Source organism: Dipodomys ordii, unplaced genomic scaffold (genome assembly GCF_000151885.1).
Source record: "Dipodomys ordii isolate 6190 unplaced genomic scaffold, Dord_2.0 Scaffold40, whole genome shotgun sequence".
NCBI lineage: Eukaryota > Metazoa > Chordata > Mammalia > Rodentia > Heteromyidae > Dipodomys > Dipodomys ordii.
The window spans coordinates 10767386-10785351 of record NW_012267256.1 but is presented as its reverse complement, the minus strand read 5'-3'; the positions used below and the strand labels follow the sequence as shown (position 1 = coordinate 10785351).

General features: G+C 42.1%; 1 protein-coding gene across 1 annotated transcript in view; it reads left to right on the top strand.

Moving 5' to 3' along the window:
• Nucleotides 1-11978, top strand: part of Pgm5 (phosphoglucomutase 5) — a 135381-nt gene extending 123403 nt beyond the window's left edge. Inside the window, exon 10 of the mRNA XM_013018404.1 lies at nt 11627-11978. Within this exon, the coding sequence (XP_012873858.1) occupies nt 11627-11716 (90 nt within the window). The 3' untranslated portion in view covers nt 11717-11978. The remainder of the gene's footprint in view (nt 1-11626) is intronic.
• The last annotated feature ends 5988 nt before the right edge of the window (nt 11979-17966 follow it).

Sequence of the window (17966 nt, the reverse complement as noted above, 5' to 3'; positions counted from 1 at the left end):
CAGCGGGCTGGGAAGGTGGCTCAGTGGTAGAGCGCTTGCCTTGCATGCATGAGGCCCTGGGTTCGATTCCTCAGCACCACATAAGCAGAAAAAGCCAGAAATGGTGCTGTGGCTCAGGTGGTAGAGAGCTAGCCTTGAGCTGAAGAGCTGAGGGACAGCACCCAGGCCCAGAGTTCAGGCTCAACGACCAACCAAAAAAAAAAAAAAAAGAATCCAAGTGTGTGGCAGCCCTGTCACCCATAGAAAAATGGACACCAGCTACTACAAACCAGCCATGTTGATCCCCACAATGGAGTTCATTGCAAATTTCCCTTTCTCATGTGAGAGAATCTCCTATTTTAAATCCTATGTCAATATTCTGGCAGGGCCAGTCTATCCTACAAACCTAGTAGCCTTAAGAACAGAGGCCTGAAGAACTAACGATTGTACCTCAATCCTGGCTTTGGGTTACAATTTATTGATCCTAAAGCTGGAAAAGAAATCCGTTTCCTCGTCCTACATCTCCATATGTAAATCCAATTAAAATAAAACAAAAAGAAACCAGTATTAAAAATAAATATAAGGGGCTGGGAAGGTGGCTCAGTGGTAGAGTGCTTGCCTTGCAGGCATGAGGCCCTGAGTTCGATTCCTCAGCACCACATAAGCAGAAAAAGGCAGGAGTGGCGCTGTGGCTCAGGTGGTAGAGAGCTAGCCTTGAGCTGAAGAGCTGAGGGACAGTGCCCAGGCCCAGAGTTCAGGCCCCACAACCAACAAAAACAAACAAATAAATAAATATGAAGGAAGGCAAATGATGGAAGGGGTGACATTGATCAAAGACCAACAAATCAAAACCCCTGTGGGCAACCCCTTAAAATTAAATAAATAATAACAGGAACTCCAACAAAATCTGGGTTGTTTTCCTTATGATGCAATTCCAATTGTCTAAAATATCAAGTCACAAGTTCTTACCAAAAATAATATTTTTTTTCCTGGAGGTTTGGCTTTGCTGTGTGAAACATATGCTTATCTAGCTATTGGTTAACCCAGGGCTGTTCATGTCTGCAAATTCCTCAGTCTTGCTGGGTCTTGTTTACTCAGCCTGAAAAGAGAGCATGAATGAATTTGCATTGGTCACACAAGGACTGGTCATAACTCCTTTTGCCAGATGAGTGGGTTTGACAAGCTGTGCCCAGCACAGTCCAGCTCTTCCAACATCCTCTTTGTTCCAGCCCAGATACACAGCACAATCAAGTTTCCATGCCTTTCAGCAGAAAGCTGCTCCAGTGTCCTGGACTGATGGTGATTCAGGCTTTCTTTAAAGCAGTGCCCTTCTTTGGTGGATAGTAACTCATTGACTGTGCTCATCAACAAGAGGGTGTCTTCACCAATGAATACTGACAGTGAACCTGGCCACTGGCTTTGACCTTTAGAAGGAAACCCTGGACTAGTCCAGGCCATTAAAGTGCATCTGGATGAGGCCAGGCCTGGATTCCTCCCACAGCCATGCTTCTCCCCCATGGGAAACAGCCTCTGACTGTCAAGAGGAGACACTTGACCAGCTGAGCTCTCCTGTCAACCTTAGGCTGATTTTTTTAAGTTTGATATCCTAGTTCCAGATTGAGAACATGTGTGGGATGCAGGCCCAGGCATTCTCCATCGCTTGATTTTGCCTCCTGGGAATGCTTAGAAGCATTCTGAGAGGACAGCATTTCAATATCAGAATACTTAAGGATTGGCTAGAGGTAAGGCTGTGGCTCAAGTGGTAGAGTGCCCGCTTTGAGCAAAAAGCAAAAGGTATGGGAGAGAAAGAAGGAGAAGGAGGAGGAAGAGGAGGAGAAGAAAGAGGAGGAGGAGGAAGATGAGGATAAGGAGGAGGGATAGGAGGAAGAGGAGGAGGAAGAGAAAGTGGAGGAGTAGGAAGAGGAGGAGGAAGCAAAGGATGCTTAGGTCTTGAGCAGGAGGTAAAGCAATTCAAGGCTTATGAAATTCTAGTTTTATGTTCCTTTAGGAAGGAACATAAAACATGCTCATTTCTGAGCATGTCTGTTGGTGTCAGTCATCCTGTGTGATACTGTTTGGTTGTCTGACTAATTAGAAGACAAAAGAGGAGGGGGCACAACAAACCTCACCAGGCCATATGGGGAGGTGTTGGTGGCACCCTGAAGATATGGGGGAAAGGGGGAAACTTGGGCTTTCAGTGTGGTTTCAAGGCAGGACAGATATGTTTAGGATTGGGTAGTTTGAATCATTTCAGAAGGCTCTCGAGCCCGGGGATTTTCATGATTGGTACCAGGCCTGGGGGGAAAGGGAACAGAAGATTGTGGTTCTAAGTATGAAGACTGAGAGTTTGACAGAAGTGGAGGTTGGTTTGCACATGGAGGGCACGCTGCTGGGAGCTGGCTGCTGACAGTCAGCTAACCTTACAGGCCCCAAGTATCAGCAAGGCCTCAACGTAGAAATGCATCAGAATAAACAAACACACTTAATGCAGAGAAGAAAAGATAAAACTAGCCATTGTTAACTTTCAGGTGGCAACTATTTGAGGGAGAGATAAGATGAGTCTTTTTTTTTTCCTCACATACTGTCAATGCTGTTTATTTTTGGCTTTGGGGCTAATGTTGGACTCTGAAGTCAAGTGCCTTTGGTTTTGTGCCTTATTTCTGCTATTTTCCAGTTCTGTGAAACTGGAACATTTAGATGGTCTAAACTTCCATTATTCTATCAATAATGGGGATAAGAAATGCATTTTATTCAGTGATGATAATGATTAAGTCAGATTATTGATTATTCATGTAGTTTTGCCTAATTCCTAGCTCCTGATAAGACTTAATAAATGTTAGTTGTAATGAATATTATTGTTGCTTCCTTTTGTGTGTGTGTGTGTGTGTGTGTGTGCGCGCGTGCGCGTGCGTGCGTGCGTGCATGCACATGCCAGTCCTGGGTTTGAACTCAGGACCCTGAGCTTTTGTGCTTAAGGCCAGTATTTTACCCCTTGAGTCAGCCCCACTTTCACCATTTTTGGTGCTTACTTGGAGATAACAGTCTCATGAACTGTTCCTGCCTGTGCTGGTTTTGATCCTCAGATCTTCGCCTTCTGAGTAGCTAGGATTATAAATGGGAGCCATCGGCTCCAGGTTGCCTTATTTTTTTTTATTAATAACAATATTGACCAGTTTCCATTCCAATGAGGATAAACGAGTCTCATACTGTTCAGCAACTTGCTTTGGAATGGAATTAACCAGGCTTACCTTTTCCCTTCTTATTAACATCACAGTGGAACTCTGGAGAGGCTTCTCCACAGAGCTGACAACTGAGAATTGTCTTCCCAGGGAGCTTCCAGGGCACAACACCATAGCACGTTCCTGATATACCATACTGGGTCCAAAGGTTCAAAATGAACCTGAGATCCTCTACTCATCTCTGCTTCTGAGCTTTTCTTCTCATTTCTCCCATTCTTCTGGACCTTTCCATCCATCCATCCAGTACATGAAACAAATTCATTGTCTTCTTTTTAAAAAACTGTATTGTCATTATAAAGGTGATATTTAGATGGGTTACAGTTACATGTGTCAGGTAAAGACAACATTAAACTGTATTGTCATTAGAAAGGTGATATTTAGATGGGTTACAGTTACATACGTCAGGTAAAGACAACATTTCTTTTTGGACAATGTCACTCTTTCCTCCTAGTTTTTCCTTCCCATCCCCACCCACAAGTTGTAGAGTTCATTTTCAACAAAGTATCCAGTACCGTTGCTGCATCTGTTCACCCTTGGTTCACCTGTCTTCTTGACATAGAGCAGGATGTATTAGGCTGAGCTCCTTCAATGATCCCATTGTATCTAGGTTCAAGTGCTATTTGTAGTCTGTTCTAAGCTCATTTGCCAAAGAAGAATCATTGAAGCATTAGAGTTGGTATGAGACAAAGGATAGGTGGGTTGAACAAGTTTCTGAAGTCTCCATTGGTGGCCGCAAGGTACATGTTTACTAGCTTTAAAGTATTGAAAATGAAAACTTGGTTCCCTGACGCAGGAGTCAGCCAACTTTTTCTGAAGCCCCAAATAGTCAGTAATTTGGGCTTTGCTAGCTTTACTAGTTAGCTGGAGTTGATGTAACAAAACATTTAAGTTGAACAACTAAAACATATTTAAGGGTTCTAGATAAAAGTCCAAGATCAAGTTATCAGAAGGCTTGTTTCCTTCTGAAGAGCCATGAGGAATCTGTTACAGATTTTTGAATATGACCCATTATGTACAACTTTTTATTATCTTCAGAGACATAAATAAAAGTGAGTTTAGCTACCCAGTAGGCTTTGTAAAATGACATTTATATTTGTGTGTGTTCATGTACAGTATATATGAATTTCCAGATGTCTCTGGAAACCTCCAAATTGGCCTTCTGAGATTGAATTTACCAGCTTCTGGTTACAACTGAGCATGAAAGGAATATGTCTGCCATTAACACTTAGGAAATTATATTCTTTTTCAGGTGTTTGGTTTCTTTTTTTTGTGTGTGTGAAAATACCGTACAGAGGGGTTACAGTTACATGGGCAAGATAATGAGTACATTTCTTATCAAGCATTGTAGCCTCCTCCTTTGTTTCTCCTTCCCATACCTTCCCATACCCCCCCTATCCCCTTCCCAATCCTCCCCCTCTCCCCCGACCAAAGTTGTGAAGTTCATTTTTCAACATAACGTCTTGTACATCTCATTGTTGCAATGGGTCCACCTGTATCTCCATTTAAACGATTTGTTTTCTCCCTTCTCCTCCACAAATTATACCAACTTCAAATACAGTGAAAGCTGGGGTTATACCATGGGGGAGGGACATACAAAGCAACAAAGAAATCATCTTATAAATGTTAGAAACAATCGCATGAAAGAAAAAAAACATTTGAATACTTATCTTGGGGTTCATTTCCCTAACATCAACTTACCTGACCTTTTATGCTTGACTCAGACATATACTAGTTATTGCAAATAAGGGAAACCATGGGACCTATGTTTCTTTGGGCCTGGCTTACTTCACTTAATATAAGTTTTTCCAGGTGTTCAATTTCTTTTTGGAGGGTTTCTTCTTTTCAAAGTAGTTTCCTGTAGATAATATAAGAAAAATGGGACTGGGTACTCATGCCTATGATCCTAGCTATGTAGGAGGCTGACATCTGAGGGTCATGGTTCAAAGCCAGAAGTGGCATTGTGGTTCAAATGGTAGAGCACTAGCATTGAGCAAAAGGAGCTTAGGGACAGTGCCCAGACCCTGAGTTTAAGCCCCAGGACCAGAAGAGAGAGACAGAGACAGAGAGAGAAGTATACCAGAAGAAAAGGGATAAATGGAGTAAAAGGAGAGAAGTAGGAGGGCCCTGGTGAGCATGCTGGCATATGGGAAGCAGCCATGAACCATGTCAGCAGGTGCCCAAGCCAGGCTTCCAGAAGTGGGTAAGAGGGCACTGTTACACTGCAGATGCTTTAAGGGTGACCCTCTGATTCACATTCTAAGGAAGCTCCATATCCCTTAGGACACACAACTGTTTTGGCTATGTGTCCTTTGTTTGCTTTTAATTGCATCATAAGGAATGACAGGTGACAGAATAGTATTCTCAAAATACTGCTCTGATGATATATCACACTGTCATTGAATGCCTTACTTGTGGGTCACTTTGCTGATTCCAGCTATTGTTAGCATGATACATCTCTTACTAATATTACTCAGAATTTACAGTTATGATGAGTTCTCTTTCCTCTTGTTTTTTGTTTTGTTTTGTTTTTATTTTTTGCTGGTCCTGGGGTTTGAACTCAAGGCCTAGGTGCTATCCCTGAGCTTTTTCTGCTCAAGGCTAGTGCTCTACCATTTGAGCCACATCTCCACTTCTGGCTTTTTGCTGGAAAATTGGAAAAGAGAGTCTCACAGACTTTCCTGCCCTAAGTGGCTTTGAACCACAATCCGCAGATCTTAGCCTTCTGAGTAGGTAGGATTACAGTTGTGAACCATAGGTACCTAGCTCTCACTTTCCTCTTAGTGGGTGGAATTAGCATAAAGTTATGAAGCAGGAATGTTTTACACTGTGTCTGGCCCTATTTTGAGCTCTGGCTATGCACAATGTAGTCCTTAGACCAGCAACACAGGTGTCAGTCAGCGGCTTCTTAGAAATGCAGAATCTTAGGCCACATCCTGTATCAACGGAATCAGATTTGACACACTCTTCAGGTGCTTTGTGTGCATGTTAAGGTTTCAAAAGACTCTCACAAATGACCTCTAGGGTCCTTACTTCCACCTCTGTTTAGCAGGATTGACTCTCCTTTGAGACCAGATAAAACCAGCTAGGCAGCTGGTATAGGGGTATATAACCCCAGCTATTCCCTTTTAGGCTTAAAAAATTTATTAAGAAAAGTACATATATATGTGGAAAACATATAGAAAGAAAAAATCTATAGAGAGAAAAATATATAAAGGAAAAAATATCGAAAAAATAGATATAGAAAATCACAAAAATGTTTCCAAGAGCCTTGAAGATCTATCTCAGCTTCTCAGGTCAGTTAGCAAAAAGGGAAACAAGAAAATCCGTTTCGTTTTGGGGAGTGGGGTATCTCCATGGAAACATCTCAGTATTCAATTCTTCAGCCCTAGACTGTTTTCTTCACAGTTATTTCAGTTGCCCTGAGAACTTCAAAATAAGCCCTGGATGACATCAAGAAAGTTACTAACTTGATTTCTTTCAAGACATGAAACCTTGCTAAATCTGTTGGACAGACAAGTCTGGCACAGTTTTAATTATACGGTTGTTCATCCCCATTTAAGGGTGATATGGCAGTTGTCTTAAAGGCAAAGAACAAGTTCCTGTGAGACAAAACAGCATTCATAAAATGTAATCAACAGTGAAGCCTGCTGATGTCTTTAGATGGCAAGGAGTAAACTCTGTTCTGTAGAGGCTCGTGTCCACGTCTGATAATTCCTTCTATGAATGCCTGTCCCATTAGAACTGCCTCCTTCCTGAGGCTCAGGTGGTCCTTGGCACCAGTTCTTCTTCTTTACGTGGTACTTCTATAGTTCAACTCTGCTCAATGTGTTATTGCTCGAGAACCAGCTCTGCCCTTCAGAAATAAGTGCCAACTGCTATGTCATTGGTTCACTTGGTACCAGCATTGTTTTTTCTTTCCAACTGATGGTATTTCCTCTGGCTGGGTTTAGGGGCCCAGGTACACAAATAGAAAGCAAGGCTGGTTTTATAAGACTGGGAGTGTTTTATTGATACAAAGAGATGTTGCCTTTGACTTAAGTGGTTTGAGGTAGTTTTCACTTGAAAAAATAAAAAAAACAAGGTTACATTGACATTCTTAACTTCCATTTTATCTTATCTTCTATTAGAAAACATAATATGAACTTCCTTTTATGGGCAAAGGTGCTATAGCCAGACGGTTGTTGTCTATCTACCAAAGGTCAACCTGTAGAAGTAGAATGCCAATCCTCCCCTTTCTACTACTGTAATAGCAAACTGTGTCCCCTGCGCAAGAGTGCTTATCAGTATATATCATTGCTTGCCTATATATATGGGCCAGGGTGACCACTAAGGGTTTTTTGGCAGTCAAACTGAAACCGGAGTTTTTAGACTCCAAAACCAAACTCCAGAAGTTGTACATATTAGATCTGGCTCTTCAACCCTGGTGAAGGGCAAGAGGAAGATTTATTATGTGGCAGCCATAAGAAGCCAACACTGAAACACATCTTCCAGGTATGGACATTGGGCTACATGCTTAAATAGATAGAACACTGGATACAGGGGGCAAAAAACATACATATAGGGTCCCACCCACTGGTTGGGCTTGGTGAATCATTAATGTAGTCCTTCCCATTGGGAGGGTTTCCAGAGAAGTTATTATTCCTACCATCACTGGGTGGGTAGTCTGTTGTGAGAAAAGCCTCTTTTCTATCCATGTAGTTTGCTTCCTCTCGGTTAATCTCCAGAGAATCATTTTTCTGAAAAGTTTCTGCTTTGGCCGGGTGAGTTGGCCCTTGTTAACTACTTTTTAGGTACATCCTTTTCCTGCTGTACTTTAATTAAGACATCCTATTAGAGCCGGACATTGGTGGCTCATGCCTGTAATTCTAGCTACTCAGGAGGCTGAGATTTGAGGATCGTGGTTCGTAGCCAGCCCAGGCAAAGAAAGTCCGCGAGACTCTTATCACCAATTAACTACCAGAAAATCAGAAGTGGCACTGTGGCTCAAATGGTAGAGTGATTACCTTGAGCTGAAAAGCTGAGGGACAGCGCCCATGCTCAGAGTTCCAGCCTCGCGACCGAAAAAAAAACCATCCTATTAGAAGATTCTGGAATTGTACAATAATAGCGAATGCTTATGCATGTATGTCAATTCTGTTTCCTACTCATTCGGCTCATTTTGTCCTCACCTGTTGTACCAAGTAAATGCTCTTTATTCCATGTGAGGAAAATGAATGTGTAGAGAGGTTTACGTGACTTTACCCAGATTGCAGGGCTCAAAAGGGACAGAGCCAGGCTTTCATCCAGGGAGCTGAGCATCCTAGTCCACACTGTCTAGCCTCTTCTACCTGTCTTCAGGTAAGGAACACAAGGTTTACAAGACTGGCTCCCAGACCTGGGTATACAGCAGGATCATGAGCATGAAAGGCATTTGTCAGGGTATATGTTCCTTGCTAGGTTGGCAGGACTATGGATTCTTTATCTCTGTGGCTACAGACCATACCAGGATCATCAGATAATTCTAAGCTGGTCCTCAGGTAGCAGAAATAGATGACCAATTTAGGGGAGACCAGTGGATGCTTTTACTTCCTGGATCCATAAGCACAAAGCCAAGCCGAATCACATTATTGTTCCAACCATAGCCACCAGATTTTCAAAAGCAACAGTTAGGTCCACTAATGTAGATTTTAGCTGTAGAAGTCCTTTAGGGGGGCAAAGAGAGAAAGAGGAGGCAGAGTCCTCAGAATAACACAGATTGGAGAGCCAGTCATCCTGTTGGCTTTTTTCCCCTTCTGGTTTCAATTCTGCAGTCGTTTCTGCTAACCTTTTATACGGGTGGGGAAATAGATCCATTTTTCATTCAACTAGGGAGTATATTCTGCATGAAGCAATCCTTTGAAGTCTTCTGTGATATACTTGAAGAAAAATGTGAAGACATGATAAAGACATTTAGGAGACGTGTAGATCTGAACCAGTTAGGGTTCCTCTTCCTTGTGCAATGTCTTGACTGCAGACATAAAAAGAGAGAAGAAAGGGAAAGGGAAATAGCGATCTGGGGAACATTTCTGAGAGATTGAAGGGGGGGAACTCTTGCAAATGAATTTGTACTTCCTAGAATGCTGAAAGAGCACTGAGGTTTTGTCCAATGCCTTGCAACTGGGCCCACAGAGGTTGGCCAGTGAGCATGCGTGTGCCCTCAGACTTCTTCCGTGACCTTCCATGCTCAGTGCTTGCATGATGCTTCCATGGGTGAAGCCAAATGAAGTTCCCATTTGAACAGACAGGAAAATGGCCTCTGTATTTTAATGTGGGATTTGCAATCCCAATGCCTCCTAAAACCCCAAAGCAGAGAAGGTGGTGTAAAAGGGTCAAGGTGGCTTCTATCAGGTGAGACACTGAAGTCCCAAAATGCTGCCTTATTTTCCCTCCATCAGCCCCTTTGGCTGAAAAGCACCATGGCATTTTGCCCACACAAGAGAGTTTGTGTGAAGGTCTACCTTCCATATTGACAAGCTAGATGGATTTTTCTAAGTTTTGTACTCTAATTCTCATTTATCTGTAGGCATTTCCCATCATCACTGTTGGTCCATTTTGGATCAAGACAGACTGATGATGTGAAAAGGGGGATTAAAGGAGGCTGGGCATGGTGGCAGATACCTGTAAACTCAGCTACCTGGGAGAAAGAAGTAAGAGGATCAAGGTATGGAGGCTGGCCTGAGCAAAAGCATGAGACTCTGAAAAACAAATTAAAATGAAAAAGACTGGGGTATGATTCAAGTTGTTTCAATCAGGTGAAGTTACGTTATAGCTATTGGTTATTGAGCGTATACATTGAAGTATATGAAATAGCCACAAATATATTAAGTTATTAGTCTTGCTTCCAGATGTCTTTCCAAAGTAGAGCTCTGAAGGTGGTGTTACCTTTCAGCTCTGTGAACTTCCATATCTGATCTTTCCTAATGAATTAAAGTTGGGTACCTTATTCTACCATTTAGAACCTTCAAAATCAGCTTGTCTTGCATATCTTTGAGGATTTCTGTCCCTACACTTAATTCGGGGCACCCTGGACCCCCTACCGTCTTGTATCCTGTACATTGACTTGTGTTTTTGCTAACTTAGAACACATGTACTCTTCTCATTCTTGCTTCTATTAAGAATAGGTTAAAGCTAATCTTCCCTAACTACAAGCATTATTTTTCTGAATACGGAATCCTTATTTGCTCTAACTTTCCTATCAGGATCTCTTTATTAGCATCTGTTGGAAATGAACTGACTTCATTTTCATGTCAGTTTATTTATTTGCTATGGAAGGTTTACATTAGTGAACTAATATGGAAAAACGATACTATTTGGCAACTATAAATACACCATAAAAACAAAGTCAATAAAAAATATACAGTAACATCTTCTAGTTGGGTAATTCTTGCCTCCGACATGCAATATCTTGGTTAAAGTGTTAAAGATTGGCAACAAATTGTCGTTGATATCAATAGGATGGGGGAGAAGGGAGAGAATAAACTGATTTTCTTGCTCTTTTATAAAGTGATGCTGAATCCATGCACCAATTAAATCATCCTTAGTATGTGCTCCACTTGAGGGAAAATGCCTTGCCCTTGACCTAGATTCACAGCTAAAAGGCAAGAAATCAGTCTCATTCTCTTCACATCTGTGGCCCATGCAAGGATCCTCGGGCCTGTACACCACCCCACCTGAGAACACTGAGAGCCCTACACAACCAGAGTATTGTAAGACAGGAAGAAATCTCAGTGATTTCTGCAGCACTAGCAATGGTTCTGCTTTCTCCAAACATCGGATAATGGGTTCTTCAAATCCACAGTCTTAGGATAAAGAAGGAGCTTTTTTTTCTCCCCTCACATTGCATGGAGGATGACTGAAGGAGTTTTTCTGAACTTTTTAAATTCACATTCTCGGTTTGTAAAATGATCTCATGTCGTGTGTGTGTGTGTGTGTGTGTGTGTGTGTGTGTGTGTGTGTTTGCAGTACTGAGGAATGAATTTGGAGCTTTCTGCATAAAAATCAAGCACTCTACCACATGGGCCATGCCTTTAGCCCTTTCATTTTTTAAAAAATTTTGTTTTTGAGAAAGAAACTCTGTAACTTTATCCTCAAATTTATAGTCCTTTTGCCTCAGCCTCCTGAGTCACTGGGATTTCAAGCATACCCCACTACACCCAGAAATTTACTCTTGAGTAAATTAATTTGAAAATCAATCCATAAGACTTAGCTGCACTTCATCTGCCCTGCTTCTCTGCCCTGCCCGCTCTGCTCTCCTTTGAAGGAGAGAAAAAAGTGTCAACAACTGCCCTTTCCTCCCTGGCTGCCTGTAAACTCCACAAATGGGAATTTGACTCTAGCCCTGTCCTGCCTCTGATCTGAGTTGTTCATTCATGCTCTTCTTCCTTCCCCAGGCGGTGCTGAGCCCTCTCATCGCCATCGCACTGAAAATATCCCAGATTCACGAGAGAACGGGTCGCAGAGGACCTACTGTCATCACTTGAGCGGAAAAGGGAAGATCTCCCACCAGGGCCAGAGAGAGCTCAGCAGGAGACGCCTCCCAGGCCTTCTTGCTACCTGTTGTGCCTCTTAGGACTTGGGAAGAACAAAAGTTCTTTTACTCTTGGGGGGTGAAAGGGTGGGTGGGAAAAGAAAAAAAACTGTTTTGTTTTGATTTGTTCAGTTCCTCTAAATGCCTCCTCCCATAGTTGACTTTGAATCTGCACTCTGTATTTTATCACGCTGAGGGGGTCTTCCTTTTCGAGACAAAAAAAAGTGAGCTAGGTGGCTGTCATGAGCAGAGGTTCCATAATTATGAAAGATAGAAGTGACAGAACTGTGGGCCCCAGTAGGCTACACACACACACACACACACACACACACACACACACAGAGGTCAGGTCCACAATGGGACAAGGTTTTAGACCTCATGGCCTGCCTCACTGCCAGCAGCCGCCCTATGACCAACATCCCCCAGCCTACCTTCACCCTCACCTTCTGCCAATCACAATGGCACACTTCCAATGAGACATATCAAAGGGTGTTTCTCTCTCTTACTGTATAAGTGATATTACTTTACCTCTCAAAGCCACCTTTGTCCTTGCAAATGTAATCATTTTCTGGGAAGCTAGGGAGGAGACTGTGGAAGAGACTAAATGAATGCTTACATTGGTAGTGAGTGGGAAGGGAGTCCCTTAATTACAACACATAGGTTGATACGTGAGTTGGTACAAATTCCTCTTGAGAAGACAAAAACACATGTGTGCACTAGTTCTGACTTACCCACTGAGGCCTATTTGCATGCACTAGTTCGGATATAGTTCTCATCTTACTAGCAATACCTAGAAAGGAAGAGTGGAATGCTGGGAAAGTAGGAAGTAAAGTGGTACTGGAAGGAAATGTGGGAGACAATGGCTGGATAAGAGGGAAAGAAATATTATGAAAGAGTATGGCCCAGTGAGCAGAGGCAGAGGGCCACATTGGCTTTCTTTGCCTAGGAAGGAACAAAGGCTCTTACAGCTCCAGTAGGCCCATCTGTCCTGGGGCAAAAGACTAGATCATGTGATGTGTTTGCATATGTTTTGCTTCCTTGGGAACAGCATGCTCACCATGTCATCTATGGAGATGACCTACTGCACTTTGACTGTTAAGCAATGCCTTATTGCTGTAGTCAAGGTGAATCCAAGCAAGGCAACATTCCCAGCAAGGTATTTGTTTCTATTTTCTGTCTGTGCTCTGTCAAGAACTTGCTAGGACATTTTAGCAGCAATAAAAAAAAGAAAGAAAGAAAGAAACTCCTTTGTTTTAACCTTATTTGAGGATTATGGGTTGCGGCTCATTTCATTTTGTTTTACCACTTGATTGACTTCATTAGTAGCCAGTTGTGCTGAAAAGTCTGCCTTTCAGAATACTTGCAAGGACTGTTATTCATTATGATGACCTGGGGAATTTATTGAATAGATGGAAACAAGAAAGGTGAATTGCTCAGAATTGTCTTTGGGAGTCAGGAAAAATTAAAATGGCATCTAGACTTTGATTGTAACAGTCTTTGTTTCAAAACAATAAGAAGCCGGCTTTGAACTGAGATTATAAGGAACCACAAAGGGGATGTATTGCCAATGGAATAAAACGTGCTTTATAGATCTGATTCTGGTGATCTCTCAAGTAAAAGACCCTGATAACCATCCATCCATGTATTAATGGTGGGGTGTGCTAGCTAGAACACTCTGACACATTTTTAGGCTTATCAGCTCTACATAGGTAAGAAAATACTTATTTTTTCCTCAAGTTGCTAAACTTTTAACCACTTGGAACTTTTAAGTCCAAATGTAAGTTAGTTTAAACCCGATTTCTTTTTAAAAATCTGGAGTCGTGTGCATTCAGTAGCTCAAATATCTATTCAGCTACCCATCCATTCATTCACTTAGCAAAGTAAGTAACTACTTCAGGAAGATGTCTATTTTAAGAACAGAAGGAAGATGGAAAAATCTTGTTTCATGCTTTTCTTGAACTTATAATCATGGAACAAGCATTCCAAATAATCATGGAGACACAATGTACAAGCATGGAGCTGCTGTGAAAATACAGAGAATGGAAATTAACTCAGAGGTGGTGGAACACTAGGAATCAAAGTTTTTCTAAAGAGTAAGGTTTTGAGACTTTTTTCACACAGTTTTTTTAAATTCTAGCAGAGGTGAATGAAGCAAAACCCAGCAAGATCAGTCGCTGACAGCTAGAACCTGGGGAGAGGAGGTTGGCATTGGGTCTGGTGGGAGGTTGGCTTAGATGGTTGGAGTTAAAACAGACAGGGTTATGAACTAAAATGGAGACAAGATGCACAGTCACTTGCTTACAGAGGTTTTTCTCAGCTCTGTTGTCAAAGAGAAGGTGCTCCAGAGCTTCTGGGATTCAGCCTGTCTCTGGAACTTGCCCAGCTTCCCATTGCGGAGGTACCATTGCTGCCTGCGTTCAGTAAAATCCAATCTTCTCTTGCTGAACTCTAAACCAATGTCCTTATTCTCAAAAGAGGTAAAAGCTAGGAAGTCACCTTTCCCCACAGAAAATTCCTTATGTTCTTCAAAGGGGAGCCCGAATCACCAGCTGTTAGGAGTAAATGGTTTGGACCTAGGCTCATGCCTGTGATCCTATCTACTCAGGAGGCTGAGATCTAGAGGATGGTGGTTTAAAGACCAGGCAGAAATATGTGTGAGACTTAAGTCTCTAAAATCATCAGTAAAACAGCTGAGTTGGAGATGTGGATCAAGTGGGAGAGTACCAGTAGAACAAAATGTGAGGCCTTGAATTCAAACCTCAGCACTGGTCAGGTAGGGGGAATTAAATGGCTTCAGAGGTTCAAGGATATTGTGGGAAGAGTGTGGTGATGTCAGGTGGAACTGGTGATCTTCAAACATTGAGAGGCCTCCAGAAAATGGCAAGCTACCATATGCATAATCAAGTAGCTCTCCATAAGCTAGACCCCAGCACTCAGGCAGGGTGATTGGGACGTGGCTGTATATGTTCCCAGGGAGGCCTTAGCGCAAGGGAACAAGGACCCTTCCAGATGTCAGTCAGTTCCCTCAAACAAAACATTATTTTGCCTTACCCAGCATTCTTGAATGTATTGACCCGCCCCCCGCCTCTCCCCCACACCAATGAGCAGCTGTTATTAAAGTGAGGTCATTGTTCAAGTCTCTCTGACCCAAGGTGCAGCATATATCCATGGTATTTGTGGGACAAAGAGTGTTGCATAACATTGCAGGATCAAAGGCTTGGGTATGACATCAATGCTTTCTGAACAGGAAATTTCAGATCAAGGCACCAGTCCCATGGCGGCACCTTGGGCTAAGAGTAGATGCTCTGTGCCATCACAGGGACAATGGCATGCTCACATCTAATTGGCCATTCATGGAAAGTGTGAGATTTTTGACAGCCAGAGCCATTAGCTATGGCATATTGGGGGAGGGATTTGAAATGCTCTTGTGGGAGCTGGTAAGGACATAGCAGGATGACCCATCCATCCCATTGCTGAATCTTGTCCTGGGTACCCTCAGGACAAGTGGATAGTGAGATATCAAGCACTTACATTGAGTAGCTTCCACTCCTGACAAACTATGCACCTTAAAACAATGATGTAACTTACTGGTAGATCAGCGTTTGGGCCTTCAACAGCTACAAACAGCAAAGAGATTATCCAAGGCAGCAAAGCTTAGCAGAATGACTATCTAGTCTAGCCAGCTGGAGTCCTTATCCATAGAACTCATACAGTTAACAGTTCACTGGTATGCTAGTCATCCTGGATGGTCATAGAACTTTCTAGAACACAATGAAGCTATGGATCACAAAGTTATGACTTTATCATCTTTCTCTATCCGTTAGCATGTGCCCTGCAATGTAGGGGAGCCGGAACAATACTTCATCAAAGGAAATGTATTTAAATAAAATCTTGGAAGCACAAATTGAGGTGTCAGAGAGATCACTTAAGAGTTCTTGCATGGAAAGGGTCAAAAAAAGAACCCAGTATACTTGAAAAAGAGGCTGCATAGTTTGTTCTATTTCTGACCTTGACATTCTTGTCCTCTGGTGCTGTGGTGACTATTTAAAGTAGCTGCTAAAGGGAACAGTGTGGGGTTATAATACTGGAGAGCCATCGACTCTGAAAACTTCTTCCAATCCCAATTGATTGGAGCCCGCCATTCTTAAGTGAGAGGAAGATTGAGAGAAAGAATCTCAGTCGTAGAGACTTCCTTCTTTCCATTTTCTCAGCATTCATAGAATTATGCTTTCCAATTCATTACCATCGGTTGAGAAGGCTGGCAAGGTACCATACTGGCCTCCTCCAAATGACTTTTCCAAGGAATGACCAATGTATTATTATCCAGATAGGACCACATTGTCTGCTTTGTCCAGTGGGTCTTAATAAATGGACCTAGCAAATGTAGGGTTTGTTTTAGGTCATACCCAAAGCATGTATGACTCCACTTACTGCATATGTTAAACAAAATTATCAAGCGCCTCTTAGTATTTATCCTAACAAGAAGTTCCTAAAGTTGTTTATTTTCCCTTTGAATTGTTCACCGGTGTTTGAAAGAGGAACTCAACACCGTTAGTTTCATATGATGATACTTCAACTTATAGTCTTGTATTAATTTTTTCCAGATGCAAAAATATAATGGCAAAAAGGAAAGTTCAAATGCACAATGTATTGCCATAAAGAGATTTAACAATTTCTCATTCAAGCCCAAATTAACATTTATGTCACTTGACTCCCAGTAGTTGAAAACTCTATTACACGTGTGCACTGGGTGAAAGCCCAGTGATATCGCTATTAGATGCTTAGACCCCTGGGAAAAGACCTCAGAGGAGAGAACGAAATGACAAGAGAGGAATTACAAATTGCATTGTTAATAAATTATCACCTTACTCTTAGGCAACTGTGAGTGACCTTTATATCTATTGTATGCTCATGGTTGAAGATTCAAACCACAGATTCCCAACTCTGTGCTTTGGGGACCTATGTATTTGTCAGGATGTATTTAATCTGTGCGTGCAGCAATGATGGGGAAGAGAAGGCCACAGAGACCTGATCTCCATTTTGACAACCCTTTCGGTTGCAAGGTTGCAACCTTCCCTCCCTGTCTGAAGCCTCACCATGGCTGTCATCCATAAGGGCACACCCTTCACCATCCAGTAATGACCAGATGCAGGAAAGCTACACTAGGAGGTAAAGCAGGTTCATCTGCAGCTTAAACACGAGGCTCACTAACCTTAAATCTTCCTCAGCTGCCTCTCCCAGGGCTTGAAGTTAGTGCAGCAATCTAAGGTGTCATGTTGGGGTAGGGCCTATTTCCTGAAAGAGGAGAGAAATCCAGACTGCTCTGTAGAAGGAAGGATGGAAGACAGACAAGACTGAAAAATAATAGAATTAGAATGTTAAAAGCTAGCCTAGCACCAACATTTGCAGTACGTAGGTCCTCTCATGTTCCTCGCTGGAGATTTCTTCATTTTCCTTGGATGTCACTGTGGATTATTGGGAAGGCTTTGTAACTTCTCAAAGAATAATTTTCCTGAATCTATCCAATGGAAGAGTCGGAGCACTTATTTTTTAAAGGCTAGAACGAGGGCGCAGGAATGGGCATGGAAAGCAACACCACCGAGTCTGCAGTGTAAGAGGGATGGATGGTAAGTCACTAATCCAACATGAACACCTCACTGCTCGGGGAGGAAACTGAAGCCCAGAGAGAAGACTATCCTCATCCAAATTCAGAAGCATCAGTCTTTCCAGCACACTCCACCTGGCTTGTCTTGTTAGTCTAAAAAAATGCCATAAATGCAATACAGCTGAAGAGGGGGGATCGGGTTTTAAAAACAGCTATCCCAAGTCTAGAAGTCAATTTTGTATCTTGAGATCTAAAGAATATGCCTAAGAATAAAAGTCTGTCATTAAGCTTTTTATTTTCCAAAATCCTCAAGGTTTACAGGAGAATTATCAGAAATATATATTATATATAAGCATCTTCAGAACATATATATATATATATATATATATTATCAGATTGCATCATGGATACCATCGATGGCTTATAAATTTCTCCCCCACCTCCTGAGTTCTGTGCCTTAATAATTAAGTATGCATTCAGTTTGGATTTATAAGGAATTTTTTATCATATCTGCTTGCATGAAGCCCTCCTTTTGAAATGACTCGTGCAACATTGTGCGTTTGAATCATTTTGAAGACAAAAACTTCAGTCACTTCCA